At 41.8% G+C, this 17,534-nt stretch overlaps 1 protein-coding gene across 1 annotated transcript; it reads left to right on the forward strand.

Moving 5' to 3' along the window:
• Window positions 1-1,011: 1,011 nt before the first annotated feature.
• On the forward strand, window positions 1,012-12,386 carry CCL28 (C-C motif chemokine ligand 28). Its single transcript, XM_062621810.1, has 3 exons — window positions 1,012-1,264; window positions 10,292-10,418; window positions 11,210-12,386. Exons 1-3 carry the CDS (start codon window positions 1,201-1,203, stop codon window positions 11,364-11,366), a joined length of 348 nt encoding a protein of 115 aa, XP_062477794.1. The 5' UTR covers window positions 1,012-1,200; the 3' UTR covers window positions 11,367-12,386.
• The last annotated feature ends 5,148 nt before the right edge of the window (window positions 12,387-17,534 follow it).

Below are 17,534 nucleotides of genomic sequence, written 5' to 3' on the forward strand. Positions count from 1 at the left end.
GCGTGAGTGTGGATTAAAGTCCCTGAGGTTAGCAATTTCTTCTGTCTTGTGTTCTGGAAACATAGGATGGTGAGAATGGCTTGTAGTGAGCCAGAGCAAGGATGATCTGGGTTAAACAGTTTAGCAGCTCTACAGACTGATTATTCTAGTTCAGCACTGGAAGAGGTCAGAGCAGACAGCCCGCACTGCAGTGGCAGATAATGGCAACTGCTTGCTACCCATAGAGCCTCAACTCAGACTGAGACTGCACAGTAATATTTTGGGGGTTTTGGAGATTTGAATCAGTGACTTAAGTCAAGTGTAACAGGAAATTTGAGGAGTTATTTTCCCCAGAAACAGCTTTCCCCATCACCTGTGTGCGTCAGAAAAAGAGTTTTCCAGTGCTACTCACAGAAGCATTACAGAAATCATCAGCCTTCAAATAGGCATCCTTTATTTTTAACCCACTGAAAACTACTTGTTTGTTCAGGTTGAGTGTTCCTCTGCGATCACAGGAAGCTATTGAAATGGGCTGCAGAGACAGGATTCAGGAAGAAAATGGAGGGAGACGTAGTAGTTGCAGATACACTAGCTGCAGTTTTCTCCAGCTGTTTTTCACCAAAAGCATTGCACACTCTTTCATGAACAACAGGCCTGCTGTATTAAAGTGTGTAAGATGTGCTAAATAACACGGCCCTTGCTCACGCAGGCTGAAAATGCATGGGTCAGATGCAAAGATAGTGCAAGGCTACGATCATCTTGAAGTTGAGCCTGTTCATGCTACAGCAGGTCTGGCTAACGATGTTGCATGTTTAGCTGTCTTGGATATGATTCCGAATAGGAGAACGGCTTTATTCTTCTACCTTAGTCCTGCAAATATTTGTTTCTGGAGTATTTCTACCCTCAGCATTTCTACTGTTGAAGAGCCGCATCAGTGAGGAGGGCTGGGTGGACCCAGCCATAAGGCACTACAACCTGGCGGTACTGGGTGAAAAATACCCTATTCTCCCATTGGACAAAGCACTTCACCATGCACCAGAGGTGAGTGGAGGAGCCCTCTGAAGTCCATAGTGCCACACGGGACAGAGCCGACATCGAGCTGCTGCTCAGGGTGGGGCTTTGAGTCACATTCATCCCCAGCAGCCAGGAGGTAGGGTCAGGCACCAGCTCCTTCAGCACATTGTCTGCGCTGTGGCTCTGCTCCCGCAGCTCCTAGGAGGAATGGATGTGAACTTGGTCACAGTTCTGGCCGTTCTGGCAGTCGCGGTTACTCAGACGTCTGAGAGTAAGTACAACTGCACTGTGTCTACTTCTGTGCTTCAAACTCCTTAGAGTAAACGAATAAAAGGACACAAAGCGTGTCTACCTGGAATTGTGTCTGCTTGAGCTTTTGCAGCTCTCCATGGGACAATAGACAATAGTTCAGAGGTCTGTGCTCGGAGGATTTACAAAGTGAAATCTGGCTGTCTTAAACAATTGGCATTTGTTTCAGAGGAGTCAAGGTTTCACCTGAGCATTTCCTCAATATTTCTACAATAGATAGGGTGGCTTTATGATTCTGTAAAATGGCTTAAACAAGGAAAAGCCAAGTGGGCTTATCTGTCATAGCAAACATTATCAAGAACATCATAGCTGAGCAATTTTAACTTCTGAAGGTATAGGACCTTTAAAGCAGTGATTTCCTGAGGTAACACCTAATAAAATGTCACTATTTGTTTAAGGGGATCTCTGTAGTTCACCTGAAAGTTCCTCCTTTCCAAGCTTCTCAAGACGAAGTATGTTTAGAAATCACTTGCTCTTTCTCCTTTAAAGTGAAATCGCCTCGGATGGCAAAGATTTCAGAAAACTTTTAATGACACATAACTGATTTCTCCCAGCAGAAAAGCAGTTTTGCATGCTCTGTGTTTGGTGCAGCATGTCTCAAGTATTCAGAAGATCTGCATTTTCACTGAAATTAAAAAATTTAAACTTGATTAGCCAGTGCTGTGCTTGAAGTCTTAGCTCTTCCTTGTAAATTTCTACTGTAAAATAAGCTGTGTTCACAGAGAAGACAACTCAAATTCCAGAGCACTTCAGCCTTAGAGTTTTCCCTTTCTCAAGCTCCACTGGCTTCAGTAGGAGTAGGAATTGTGGAGTTCTTTGAGGATTTAGACTACATGCAGGCAAAATCTGCCTTAAAACTCTGTCCTGTTAAAATGGCCACTGCACCTGCTGGCATGGGAAGGCTCTGCAGGAGCTCTTCTATTAGATTTATGATCTGGCCACTCAGCAGCATCTTGCACAATAAGACTGGCATGTACATGCACAGGTCAAAGTAAAGGTTCTCATAGAACACATTCTTTTATACTGAACCATTTGGCACAGGGGAAATACCTTCACCACCTAACTTTCCTCATGCAAACATGCTCCATACTTAGCAACAATATTCAAACAGCAGAACCCACAATAAAAATGGGGAGAACCAAAATGTGGGTATCTGGGTACAGGTACATTGTACCCTCATCTGAACTAGATTTAGGGTTAACCGTAATTAGACTTAGGCTTCTTAGGCTGGCCATTATGCATCCATTTATTTCAGCTTCACAGTACACATAATACAAACAAGATTTGGGCTGCTACATGCAAACTTGCAAAAGTTTCCTTTGCTTGAGGATATGAATTGGTAGCCTCTGGCAGAGGCCAGGAAAGCTGTCTAGCAGCCGTAATTACACCCAGCCACATTCAGGAACATGACCCTGCCAGGCAGAGCCAGAAAAGAGATCTAGGTTGTTCTGTAGGGCGTAAAGGAGAATTTTTCCGCCTGTAATATAATTCAAAAGAAGTTTTTGCAATTTCACTTTAACCCCCCCCATTAATCTTCCGTCATCCCGTCTCAGTGCCAGGGATTTAGAGAGCCATCTCTCCTGCAGTGAGGTGGGCAGCACTGCATGGCAGAATAATGCAGCAGGTCAGGCAAGGGGACCTATTTCAAAGGTGGTTGGTTTGAATCTCAGTGTGAGAAGACAGAAGTTCTCTGTCAGAACTCCTACATGCATTTCATCTTGAAGACAGGAAAAGAGAAACTTGATAATTCTTGCACAGTAAAGCATCCAAAGCAAGTGGTGAATGCTACAGGGTAAGAATAACAGCTAAATAAGACTGTCTGGGTCTTCCCAAAGGAGTTAGATAGTTATCATGGCCAAGTTATTCCAGTAATGCTGGTCTGGTCAGAGTAAGAGTGATCTGTGCAGTGTGGGAGATGGGTTCCCTCTTATCAAACGGTATTGTTTCATTAAAAAAGCCAGATGTATGTTCATGTGACAGCTTCTTTTTGCATCTTAATGTGCAGGTCATTATGTGGTTTGTTTTTGCGAGGGACAGTGGAAATTTCACCTTCTGGAATGGCACTGGATATTAGTGTTTGTTTGACCACATCAATATTACAACTCTGCTTTGCCAGTTTTCAGCCTCCCTTTCCTAGATGCTTTGTAGTCCAGGGCATCCAGGATGTTGTATGGGGACAGTCAGCTTGCAAACTGATAGAGATTTGATGGACAAAGACCCATTTGAAAATCATGACCTATATGACAGACCCATCTGTCTACCTATAGTCAGCCTTCCACCCTTGAAAATGTCTATATTAGCATCAGTTGTCATAGCAGAATGAGAAAAGCATCACTGTATTACTTCATTTGTGTTTATTCTTGGTCATAAAATTGTATGGTATGATTTATATAGTTATATATAACAATTGATGCTTTATTTATTGTTGGTTCCACCACTTCAGCAAGCATAGCTTAGAATCCCGTCTATCTTTTCTTTATCTCTGTCTCAGAATTATGCTTTAACTGTATTACCAGGCACCCAAAATAGTAGGATGCATTAGAGCATTTTTCAGCAGTTTACTTCCCTTCTCATCTCCAGCTATTAAGCAACCTCCTTGCTTTTACAGAGTACAGCTATGTTACATTTGCCAAGGATTCTAGCATCCTGCTTTGTTCACCTGCCAATCTGGATCAGAGCCTTCTGCCTAATCAAATACTGACTTGCTTTAAGTTGAAATGAAAAGGCCTGATTTGAGATACTGAACTCCTAAAATAGCATCAAGTTTGGTTTAGATGAGAGGAACATTTTTCTGGCAGCTTCGTGCACAAAGGAATACTAAATTATCTGCTTTAGAGTAGTTAATATAAAGTGTGGGTGTTGTGACAGTAAGTTTCCTTCCAAGGACAGAACCTGAATGCTATTCATATACCTACAACACCAGATTAAGAGCTCAGACTTTACTGAAATGGCTGTATTGAGACCAGAGCATTTAAATACGTATCATGTTCTGACTAAGCAAGATATTCATCCGATTAATCAACTTTTTCCAGATGTACAAAACCTACTCTGTAACCACAAAAGAATTCCAGCAGAAAACACTAATCCCTGCTGTTAATAGTCCCAGGTGGGCCAACGTTGTGCAAGAGGCGCAGATTTGCATCGGTTCATTGTGAACCTGAGGCATGCTATCAGCAGGTCTCACATTTCAGCATAAGAAGTTCCTCAGGTTTATGGATCTCACTGTGCAAGAGAAGCTGTCCCAGACCACACAGTATGTTGGGAGAACCCATTCTGCTTAAGAACTACATGTATCTTTGCTGGGATCCCTTAGTCTGTGTAAGTGCAAGAACTATCTTTTGGAGGGGTTTTGTTACACGTGCATTTTGTTACACAGCATGGCCTTTTGCACAGCAGTGCATAGGTCACATCCAGTTCACAAAGGTCACCTAAGGGCTCTGCCAGCAGTACTGACAGTCTTTTCTATGCTGCCAGCAGCATTCAGGAGGGACCACCAAGGGCCTGCTCAAAGCACTAACTGCTGGAGTGAAACCTGCCAGGAAAAGAGCTGCACAAGCCCTCCCTAAGACAGCTGGGCTGGTTCTGGAGCAGAGAGAAATCAGGGCCCAAAAATGCCTTTCCCACTGTTCTCACCTAATGGCCAGCTTTCCCTACCGTGTTTAGTCAAAAGAGGCCAAAATGAAAACAGAGCTAAGAGCAAGCACAAGGGTGGGCACATTATGGCACTATCACTCACCATTTATTTCCATGTGACTTCACCTCCTCTTGTTTCTCCATCTGCCCACCCTTCATGAGGCGAAGACCTGCCCTGCCATGTTAGATTTTCTGCAGAAGAGTCTGGCTGAAACAATGGCTGCTCTTTCTCTTTGCCAGTGGTCTGCCCTACCCATACTGACAGAGCAACCCCGTCCTACCTGCCTAAAAGCTGCAGCCAGGGAGCAGCAGAACAGAGACCAGCTACTCCTACTGTATGCCATAGGAGGGCTCTTTATCAGGCACTACAGTTTCCCTAAATGAGTAGGCAAATCTAAGAATATCAGCTCAAAACTGAAGAAAGAGGGGAATGTTCTTTGTTGCCCCAGAAACTGAGCAGGCAACAACAATTGCTTTTCATATTTCTTGGCTGCACCCCAGATGATAAGGCCTTCCTCAGCGGTTTAGTATGTGGCTCTCGAGTTTGACAATGATGACAAAAAAGAGCAAACCAAAAAGGATGAGAAAAGTTTCTATGGACTAACTTTAGCCAGGTAGCAGACAGCAAATGGAAACAAGAAACTTGACAATCAAAGAGACTTGATACGATCAGCAGAAGCTTAAAGACAGGTAAAATGAACAGTACCCATGGAGTCTCACAGACTTTAGGGACTCTTTTCCATTTAGGAGCAACATTTTACTGAAAGAGCTTCTAACAGGTCTAGCCGAATGCAGGTGAAAACAGTCCTCTAGTTGACAACTGCTCTTGATCCTTTCAGCACTAAGAAAGTGACTGAATACTGTGCCACCAAGATTTGAAGGGCTTCCAAGAAAACAAACCACTGTCCACCAAGTCCTTGGCTAGTTGTTTGACCAACTAGCAGCATTTCAAAATAATTCAGAATTTCATGGATGTTTTTCCTTTTTTAAAGAAAAAATCAGGTTGTCTTTTTTTTTTTTCAAATCTGCTAAACAATTTATTCTCAGTAGAAAGGCAAAGCTTTCTCTTCTTTCCACTCCTTTTGAAATTGATAAAGCTGTATAAAGCATGCTAAATGCACCCAGCATAATGAAAAGATCAGCACTATTGTATTCCACAAAATGCATGCATCTGAAAAGGAGGTCTTTTCTAAGCATCCTTAGAGAGAAAGTGGGGTGAGTGAAGGTATTTTTCCAATTAATATCTCACTTGCCCCCCATAAAGGTACTTCATTTGCTCCAGTAGACTTTTCTGCAAGATTGAAGATGGCATTTCAAGATATGGAACACAACATTTAAAAACCAATAGGTCTTCCCCTGGTGAGAGTTCCCACGGAAGAAATACCAAACCAGATAATACCACCTGCTGAAGTAATGACAGGGCAATCCCTGAGTGGACCTGTCTCAAGGCCCATCAGTGAGCTTGTCAGTTCTTTCAGCAGCTCCATTAGCTTTCTGGTTAAAGATGCTCAGTGTCAGACAACAGGTCTAAATGATTCTGGGTAAGCAGCTGTGGATTTCTGATTGTGCCACTGAGCCATAGAGACAAATGAAATGCGCAGCACTGAAAAAAATCTCTTTGACTGATAAATAACATTCAAAAGGCCATGCAAAGATCCTTGTGAAAAACCACAGTTCTTTGCTCTTAGCCATAGTTTAGACCAATGATTACTAATAAATCTGATCTAATTGCTGAAAACACAGAAGACAGAGTATTGGGTTGGGCTGAAATCATTAGCTTTGCTTATTGTCTCCTGGTTTCTTTTCACCTGTGGGATTAGCATGCAGTTACAGCAATAATGGACTGCGCAAAGGAGCTGCAGGATGACTCAGTGCTCCATTAGAGCAGCATGCCCTCCCCTGGGGCTCTGAGGAAATACAGGAATTCCTTGGCTCCTGCCGTGGTCCCGCTTCACGCTCACACTTAAAAAAAAAAAAAAAACAAAAAAAAAAAACAAAACAACAACAAAATTTTTTTAAAACTGATTCCCATGTAAAAAGGTAACAGTTACCACAAGTGCCTCTGTCAGCACAAGGCTGCCGATGACATTTTCATGCTGCCTGATGAAAAGACCCTGATGCCATGTATTCATCTGTGATTCAAAGATAACTGATTTTTATTTTCCATACGGTAGCTGCACTTCCCTGCACAGAACAACGACAACATTATTTAAAAGTGACAGCTTCTTCTTTATCAGAAATTAGCGCAGATCAAAATTTCTCAAGACAAGCACCCATACACACCTATGAAAGCAAGACAGCATCCCTTGTCTCTGAGGCACACACCTCAAATAAAAGTTACTAACAGCTTCTCGATCTCCGTAAGAAATGCTTTGCCTCTTTGGACAAGAGCATAAGCACTACCTCATTTGCATTTCATATCAAATTTCAGTCTGCTTTCTGTTAGTGTATTCACCAGTCTCCCATACAATCTGTTGCATGCCCTCATGTCCAGAGGCACAGCTTTTGCAATAGCTGCATAAATTAGATGTGAGTGGCCTCATGTTCCAGTTCAAAGATGACTGAGCATCAGGTAGTTGAATGCACTCTAAAACTGTTATTCTAGTAATGTGAGTGATACATAAAGGTGCAATTGCAAACAAGATTCTGAAAGATGCAATTCCTGTTGGCTAAATTCCCTGCAAAAGGGCAGTCACACAAGTGGTAAGTGTGATACAAGCCCACTCAAGAACTGTATCAAGAATTTTGCTTTATTTTCCTTATATGAGTTTTTGCATGTTTTTCCTCACAAAGCTATAAAAGTACCTCAATGTTAATTTCATAACTTTCAGTTATACAGTGTATAAATTATAACATAGTGCTATATACTAGATGATCTTTGAAGGTCTGTTCCAATCCAAACTATGCTATGATTCTATATAGTGATATGTATTGCACTATAAAGTGATGTACAGATGGTTCAGATCTGAAGATTGAAGAAAGTGATGTGTTTAAGTACTTAAAGTGGGATGAGGGCAAGAGATTGTAGGCAGGCACTGGGCAAACCAGGTAAGGAAGAGTTCAGGAGACAGCTGCCTCATCCTAAGACCTTCTGTAATATCCAGCCATTCCACAGGAGGGTGGCAGTGGTTGCCTTGTCAAGTATTTAGGTTCATTTATACCTCAAGGAAGCACAGGGCTAGACCTCTCCAAAAAGCACAACCATCAACCTCAGATAAAGTTTAAGCTATCAGATAATTACCCTTCCTTGAGTTTTTATACCACAGAATCCTTCTGCCAGGAGTTGATGGCAACAGTAGAAGTACATATGTCAGTGTTACCAGTGCTGTCTTGAGTCCTCAGAAAAAATTAAACTTAGTGGCACTCAGTGAGCTGAATTCCTGTCTACAAACACCAATTAACTGGCTTCACAAATAATATGTTGTTGAAGAGAGAAAAGCAAGGGGCAACAGGGAAATACTGCAGGTAACAATTAATTAATCCTTCTGCACAATATGATTATTTACCGCCCTCCTTTTGGTTTGCTGAAGAGGCAACTGCTAGCTCAGCTGCTTTCCTTCACCCTCCCTTCTGGCTGCACAGTCCCAGGGCTGTGCCACCAATCCCAATGGTATTAAAGCTCCCTGCAAGCTGCAGCTGACTGGTGCTCAGTGACTCCTGCTGTATTGCTGGCTCAACCAGCATCTGCTATCCCAGTGCTCAGCAAGCACCCTCGCAAAGAACAGAGCACGCAGTCTTCTTACAGGAAAACTTTTACACAGACTTCTCATCTCCTGCTTACAGGAACTGAAATTGATTCTCCTGCTTCTTTTTATGTTGCTCTATGATTTCTGTGCTCCAAGACCAAATGATTACTTAAGGAACAGCACAATTTACAGGCTAGGAAAAAAAAATAAAAAAATGTCAAAGCAAAGAGGAAGAAGACTTTCTCCCTACTTTTCCCAGATGAGTTCACAGACAAGAACAAACACTGGAGTCCTTGCTGTGCTTGGTTTGATTCTGAGACCCTCACATCCTTGGTAAATCCCTGAGCCACATAGCTTTGCTTGTCCTTGATCTGATGGATGGAACCCTTTTAGAAAGCCTCTTTCTGTGCTAGAGCAGAAGAAAATTGAACACCAAAATGTTAGTATTTTTCATCCAAAAAATTGTGAGTTATGATCTGCCTTTTAAGGTTCAGTGTTTTTTTATTTTCAATATGCCATTAGCAAGCAGGAAAAAATCTGCAGGAGGTCATCCTCTAGTGAAGATACATTCAGCCATGGCAGCTCCTGGGACAAAAGAAAACACAAAACCCAGCAACAGCATTAATAATCTCAATCCATAATCATCCTGATTCAACCTCACAAGGCAGAGCTTTTAAATTAAGCTCCTGTCACTTCCTGTGTAATTAATGTTGCTATTATTTTTATTTTACTGTAACAAGCCTTTAATATGTGTGCACAATGAGAGGTGGAGGAAGCTGCTCTTTAGACAACAAAAACATTCAACTGTTTTGTGGGAAAAGGTGATGAATAAAGCCAGGCAGCACTATCTGCTGTGGGCCAGTAAGGAAAGGAAGAAGAAACCTGTTTGGTTTGCCTGTTTGGTTCACAGAATCATGAGGGCCTGATAATGAGGGAAAATGAACAAATTCATAACTCGCCTGGCCACAGAATGGCTGCTTGCCTCACTAAATGGCGTTCTCTATGCTGAGCACATTACCAAAGGATGTGAGCAGGGGACAACAGTCACAGGGTCAGTGGAGGTGATCCTTCCCCTCCATTCAGCAGTAGTGAGGCCGTATCTGGAGAGCTGGGTCCAGTTCTGGGCTCCTCAGTACAAGACAGACACGGACTCACTGGAGACAGTCCAGTGAAAGGCCACAAAGATGAAGAAGGGGCTGGAGCATTTTGCATGTGAGGAAAGGCTGAGAGAGCTGCGACAGTCCAGCCTGGAGAAGAGGCTCCAGGGAGTTCTCATCAAGGTGGTGTAACCATCATTCCCATACCTGATGGGACTGAAAGAAGGTGCCAGACTCTCTGCAGTAGTGCCCAGTGACAATGGCAATGGGCACAAATTAAAACACATTAAACAATCTGAACACAGGAAATTACTTTTTGTGTTTTTTTTTTCTGTGAGGGCAGTCGAACACTGGAGCAGGTTGTACAGGTATCTTGTGGAATCTCCTCTGGAGATATTCAGAAAGCATCTGGACAAGCAGCTGCATGTGGCCATGCTTAAGCAGGAGAGGCTGGACCAGATGACCTCCAGAGGCCCCTTCCAACCTCAACCATCCTTTGATTTTGTGAAGTACAGCTATGACTTCTCCCCTTCATATCTCTGTTGTTTCTAACATTGTTGTTACTGTTTTTAGCTTTGTTTCCTGGGGCATTTAACTGTTGCACGAAAATTTCAGATGAAATTCCCAAAGCGATTCTCCGAAGAGTGGAGAGGTTTGAAATCCAGAAAGCTGATGGCCTGTGCCACCTAGAAGCTGTTATGTAAGAGACGTTTTGGGTCCTTCACTGTGTAACGGGTATTGTTTACTTAAAACCTATTAGGTGCCATTTAAGCGAGCAGAACCTTAGAATGCTAACAGAAATTCAAGAAAAACAAGATTTAGGATTTTGTGTGGTTTCAGAACTCTCCTTCCTTACGCTGTTTAAACTTCTGATTGCTAAAACTGAATTTCCTTTCACTAAGAATATTGATCATTATCCAGTCTGCACTAACTTTGACACTTGCTTTATTTTCAGAACTGAAGAATGACTCATGTACCTTAAGACTTCTTTTGAACTACTGATCAATCAACTACTGATCCTCTACAAGCCTTGCCTAAATTCATTAAATCTTCTTTATTTTTGTACATCCGCATTTCTTTCTTTTTTTTTTTTTGGCTAGTACTGTTTGGGGATAAATGGGTAAATTTCAAAGAAATCCTGAATATTTTTTATTTCTAGATATTTTAATTATTATTGTAATAAGAATAATTATGTGGTCTACTTATTTATTGGCCATAGAAATGTACTATTTTGCACTGTGGTTCTTTTCAGACCCACTGAAGTAGTAAAGCTTTTTTCAGATTTTGGAAGACAAGTGTAATCGTACAAACTTTACACCCTAGCTTTTACAATCAGACAAAAGTGACTAGCCATAGTATAAAATATAATTTATGATTAACAAATTCTCGCTTTGTGGTCTTCATAGGTGAGTGATAAGTATGATCATCTTTTAAATGTTCGGGGGTTAAAAATTTTTCTTTGAAACTAACAGCCATTTTTTGCTCTGGCAGTCTCTACATAGAAGGCAGAAAGTTTTGTGTGAGCCCACGGATTAGAAAAGCTAAAAAATGGATGAAGAAGAATAAGCACAGGACTCCCAGAAAGAAACTCCATGGTAGAAAGCAGAGAAGAATCAGAATTATTAAAAGAAGAGGGAAGAAACAATAACAAGACAAAGCAAGCTCCATGATGAAGATACCTGTGGCATATGGCATTTTGAACATAGATACCAGACTTTGTCAATGATGGATGATTGTAGCATTAAAATGACTGTTCAAGTACCTAAGTGCTAGAGAAAACAGTGGCAGAAAACATCACCTGTACGTAAGAATAATGCTGCTCAGATTACCAGTGAGATGACAAGATGTTCCTGACAACGCCTTGTAGCAAGCATTCCGTGTATTTAAATTCAGACCTAAATCCTCCTCTCTCCCACCCTGTTTTCACGACAATCTCCCCTGTAATTTCTATTTTAACATGCCAGTATGCAGTTCCTCCTCATTGATCCATTTTCCCAGTACTGTTCTTGGTCCTTCTTTGTCTGCAATCACCTTTGTCGCCTGTTTTGTTTCTATTCTTCCAGTCATTCTTTTATTTCTTCTTAAAATTTTACAGATAGCTTTCCAGATACTAGTTTTGTTTAACTGGCCAAAACCGTATATCTTTTACCTGTTCCAAACAACCTCTGCTCTTGGCTGTTAATATCATGAAATATAATTTCAGTGATAATAACCGAGCTTGTTTATCGAGCCCAAAGTGTGGCATCTGGAGCTATGCAACAAAGATAATCTCTACTGACTTTGTTCATTCAATTACCTGTTCAAACTTCAGATGGGTCCTTCCTACCCTCTTTGCTGAATTTCTAGTAACTAGCATTGAAAATTGCACATATCTGTCAAAGCCTTTCTTTGTAGACTAATTGTGATGCTGGTCTGACTAATGACTAGTGACTATGCCACACCATAACCTCCCACCCACTGCTCTGCACTGCCTTCTCCTGTGTGGCACAGTCCCCAGTTCCCTTGCTCCTTCCTTGGAAATTTCAAACTAATTTACTATTTCCGCAAAACCACCTCAGTCAAAAGCACTTTTCCTCAGAGGCATACGTGGGAAGCAGTAAATGAGGGAAAAGAAGGGTTTCAAAAAGAGTGAATGCCACAGAATGCATACCTTAAATATTTACTTAGCTAGCAAAAAATACTCAGTATACAGCATAATTCTGTTCTTCATCCTTTTCCCCTGCTAATTACTGTTTGTTCCCATTCACTGCATTTGACTTAGATTAGCTCCTCAGAGTTGTCTCTTGGGTTTGTTCGGTAATTGTTATGTCTAACCACATACTGCAAACATGGGAGAAAGCATGGCAGATGACAGTAGATAGAAACAGCCACTTTTAGTTCCCTAAATAAAATAAGGATGAACATCTGTACAAGGCAACTACAGAACAGGTAGCATACTCCCACAGATGCACATCTGATGAAACGAAGTGACTCCTTTCAAAACAGGTATGAAAAAACAAGAAATTATCTTCCCTGATGAGCCAATATCCTCCTAACATCTCTATCATCTAATTCCTCTTCCAGTTTCTAGGGAATATTGTGTACACCATTGTACATTGTACCATATGCCAACATACACTATTGTTTATGCTGGCATTTCTACATCCTCTTCCTGCTGAAATGACATGCAGGAAGCTTTCTGCCAGGAGCAGGAGCTGGAATTGCTCTCTCTGACTCTGAATACGCACAGAGCATCTTCTTCCTGAATGCCATGATCAGCATGCTGGGGAGGCAGAGGATGGACCCTGGCTGATGCAAGCTGAAATGGCACACGTACGCCACCATTCCATCTGCACTCTGATGCTGCACTGTCTGGACACCATATGGATATAGTGAATGAGTGTTAGACAGAATTCAACCCTCCTGTGCCCAGGCCATCAGAGAGCCAAGAATGCTAGATTGCTAAAATATATAACACTACCGTATCTACATCTTACTGTTTCTGATAGTTCTATTTATTGTTTTCCTCATGCTCTGCTCCTGATTCCTGATTTTACCTTCACACTTCCCTCTTGAATCACAAGTTTCTAGGTGGGTCCGTGATGGCATCTCAGCTCCTCATAGCCTTCCCATCAATGCAACCAGTAGCCTTTTGAATGTATACAGTGTACCCGAAGTAAAGTATAGAGTGTACCCTAATTTCCATGCTTTTCTACCAGAGACCATCAGTATTTCACAGGATTAGAGCTGTGCAACTAGCTTTTCAGGCTGACACAGGCATGTCTGACACTCATGTGAACCATCTGCTTCACTTACAGAATCATTCAGTGTTTCCACTTGGTAAAGGCAAGTCAGGACAGTCTGGGAGATTTGAGAAAGAAGGGAGCAAAGTCAAGCTGACAGTACAGATGAGAAAAAGTGAAACTATGGCTGCAGTTGAGGCCACAGCAGCATCACCACCACGAGTGGAGTCTGTTATGGGAAGAGGAGGGAAGGGAAGACCCAATTGGTCTGGTCACAGGCTGATGGAAAGATCCATGCAGTCCTGGCTTGCAGACCTGTCAGTTTTAAGTGTGCAGCACAGCTGTGGTTCTCTCTCTGGTTGGAGCACAGTATCTGCTTCCTAGTGGTGACCTCCTTTTGTACTGTCAGCTTTCCTGGGCCCCACATCTTAGATTTGCATCTGTTCAACAATTACTGCTTCACATTTGAAATTCTGTAACGCTGCAGTTCCCCCTCCTGCACATAGGGTGTAAAAGCAGCAAAGTGTGATCTAAACACAGTTTTATAGTTTTAGTAACTGGAATTGTTACAATTTCACAAATACTCTAAAACCCAGCCATCTCTGCAACTCAAATATTATTGAAATGTCTGCATTTATTGGACCTACTTTAAGACAGGCTTTGATAGATTTGCTTACATTTCCCAGTTCTTCAGAGTGTGTGTTATTGTGTATCAGGTCTCCTGGAGTCAGCAGATCAAATCGAGATTACCAGATGGCAGAAGTCCTCTACCAGCTGCTAGCTGTATTTCAAGTTTGGGGTCCTGTGCATTCTTCTGAGAACTGAATTAGAAATAACTTCTACTAGTCATTCAATCCAGAAAACTTTCTCACTGGGAGTGAGTGAACAAACTACCTGACTGGGTTTAAACCACGACAATACTGCATTAAGAACAGCCTTAAAAGATCTACTGTCTGGTACAGTTTCATCTATCTCTGAACCCTAAAACACAAATATGTAAAAGAAAATCCTTCCAGTTTCCAAACCTTCACTCGGTGACTTCACACTCCCTTTAGCTGAGCACTGTTTTTGACCTTTGCTATTTTGTGCTTGGCAAAAAAAATAAAATCAATACTTTTTTTCAGTAAAATCATCTCAACATCTTGTTTTGTGGAAGAGATTACTATTACACATGACATTGTTTTCCTTGAAAATGCCAGGTAAAGCTTTCTTTTCAATGGGTTTAGGCACCTAAAGATGTAGTTGGCTGCATCTCAAAATCCCAGTGAGAATTTTAGTGACTTAGAAGTGTAGCTCCCATTTATCCAGATTAAGCCTGTAATTAATATTCTTGAAATTTTTAATAAATTAACTCTTACACAGTTTTAAGAAAAAGCTTTAGTCATCTGTTTATTTTAAGAGTTATTAACCTAATACAACAGTCTCTATCTGTTTAGGAGGCTTTAGGAAAAAAAAAAGTCATGGAGAGAATTGCCAAAGAATTACTAAACAGAAGCAAAGAACCTGTTGGGTCTATTGTGACAAAATCAGCATCCTGAATTTGATACACTGGCTTAAAATGAGGTGAGTCATCAGACAGCAAACACTTCTCTTTCAAAACAGTACTGGATTAGGAGATCCTACCCACCTTTACACTTGAAAAATTGCAAGAGAGCCTCAAGTTCAAACTCCTCTTTTACCAAAACAGATTGGATTTAATGGATGAAGATGCTTCCTAGCAGCATCTGAGCATGTTTCTTCTCCAAGGTTATTCTGGGTTAGCATGCTGAATTTCTTTAGTAATGCCATCTCTATTAAATGGACCTCTCCTGTCTCAGGTTTCCAGTTCTAAGGTTACCGAGGTGCAGGATTCATTTTTGTACACTGGTCCCATAGAGTCTCAACCGAGAATCTCAGGGGACAGATTTGTCAAGCTATAGGGCCACAAAACGAAAACTTGTGTCATTCTTACAAGCTGGGCTGGAAACAGCAGCAATCACATGTCTGGAGCATAGTTTGGTTAGAGAACTATAATTAATTACCTAAGAAGCTTGGAACAAGATTTACCGAGACCTTTAATGTTATTACTGAGATCTTTTTTAGTTATTCATATAAATCAACTGTAGTCTGTTGCAGTAGAGGTACAGGCACATCCCTTCTTGTGAAAAAAATAGTATTTTTTTCTAGGAATTCTCTTGCAATATACTCAGTGACAGGAAAAGCAAATAGGAGCCTCATAAAGCTGAATAAAAAGAATAATACGACTGGCAGCAACTATAAAATAAATTGTAATGATTAATAAAAACAAGCAGTAAATATTAGTCTATAACTAGCTAATCATCAAACCAGTCTGCAAGACGAGGACAGCTTCCGTGAGTCCAGAAGAGGCCATGGAGATGATCAGAGGGCTGGAGCACCTCTGCTGTGAAGGCAGGCTGAGAGAGCTGGGCTTGTTCAGCCTGAAGAAGAGAAGGCTCCTTAAGGGGAGACCTTAGGGCAGCTCCCAGGACCTAAAGGGGCCAACAGGAAATCTGGAGAAGGACTTTTTACAAGAGCGTGTAGTGACAGGACAAGGGGGAATGGCTTTAAACTGACAGCTGGGAGATTTAGATTAGATATTAGGGAAAAATTCTTCACTGTGAGGGTGGTGTGGTTGTGCCCAGAGAAGCTGTGGCTGCCCCATCCCTGACAGTGTTCAAGGCCAGGCTGGAGGGGGCTTTGAGCAACCTGCTCTAGTGGAAGGTGTCCCTGCCCATGGCAGGGGGTTGGATGTAAATTTAAATTAGCATCTGGATCCAGAAACATCCTGAGGAGACAAATACATTGCTCTTAGCAGTGTAGGTCAGATACCTGGTCTCTGAATTTAACTTCAGACAACTATTAAGAAAATATGACTGCATTGTGTCCTTAATCTCAGTTTAAAATTCTGAAAATCCAGCAATTGTTCATCACATTTTACTTTTTAGCTTTCCTTCATCATCTGCACGGTGTAATCTTCAAACACACTTCAGTACTGAAACCATAGGAGAACATGGTTATAATTTTATTGCCTATAGACTGCTAATTTGTTAGGGTTTGTTTGTTTGGTGTTTGGGTTTTTGCTTTTGGGGGTTTTGGGGGGGTTTGGGTTTTGTTGTTTTGTTTTTTTTTGCAAATAAATGATTTTAAATTAATAGTAATGATTTCATGCATGTCTATGTCATGCTACCTTCTACAACACAGAAAGTTAATATCAAAGACTATGGGATGCCTTCCATCCTCTTGTACCGCAGACCATGGAAAAGAAAGCAATAATATAAATCATCTCCCCAAGCTGATCTTAGTCATTTTGGCACTTTTTTTTAATTAGATCTGTAAAGATGTAATAAAGGTAAGAACATTCATGTTTACATCTGTATTTACTGTTGACTACACACCAAAAAAAAGAATCACAAAAACCCATTCTGCCTTTACCATTTTGAAGGCAAATACGACATTTACCTGAAAACAAAACAAAACATGGCACTGTAAGCCCAGGCTCACAAGAGAGCAGATTTAAGCTTTCAGGGAGCAGTAAGGGCAGGTGAGCCAGGAACTGAATGTGACAACAAAGCTGGCAGGCAGTGACCTCGTTCTGACAGTGCCCAAACAAAAAAGCAGAGTGGGGCCAGCAACGGCAAGCAGGGTCACAGCGACTCCAGGTTTCCAGAGGAGTCCACAGTGACAAGCAGGCTGAAGGTGAGGCTGGCAAGTCAAGTCAGTGGGTCAGGATCAGCAAGGGACATAGACAGGCATAGGCATACCAGGCAGTGCTGCCCAGGCCAGGGCCCAGCCTCGAAGAGAGCTTCAAGTGAAGGGGAAGAGGCCACCCAGGCGACAAATCACAGCTCCTCATCACACATCTGTTTTCACTGCAGCCCCATCCCAGGCTACATGAACGCACTGTACCGGAGCTGGCCTTGCCCACAGGCAACTGAGCACCCAGGGAGAAGAGAACGGGGCTGCATGGTATCAGGGCACACTCAGCCTTGACATGAGATCCTGCATGGACTGCTTCAGCTCCTCCCGCATGTCTGCTCTTCTCTAAAGCCAGAACACACCAAGCACTCCAGTGACAGGAAACAGTTTGCCACCAC

The sequence above is a fragment of the Pezoporus occidentalis genome, unplaced genomic scaffold (assembly GCF_034315485.1).
Source record: "Pezoporus occidentalis ecotype Australia unplaced genomic scaffold, CSIRO_AGI_Poc_V1 ctg234, whole genome shotgun sequence".
NCBI classification, from domain to species: Eukaryota; Metazoa; Chordata; class Aves; order Psittaciformes; family Psittacidae; genus Pezoporus; species Pezoporus occidentalis.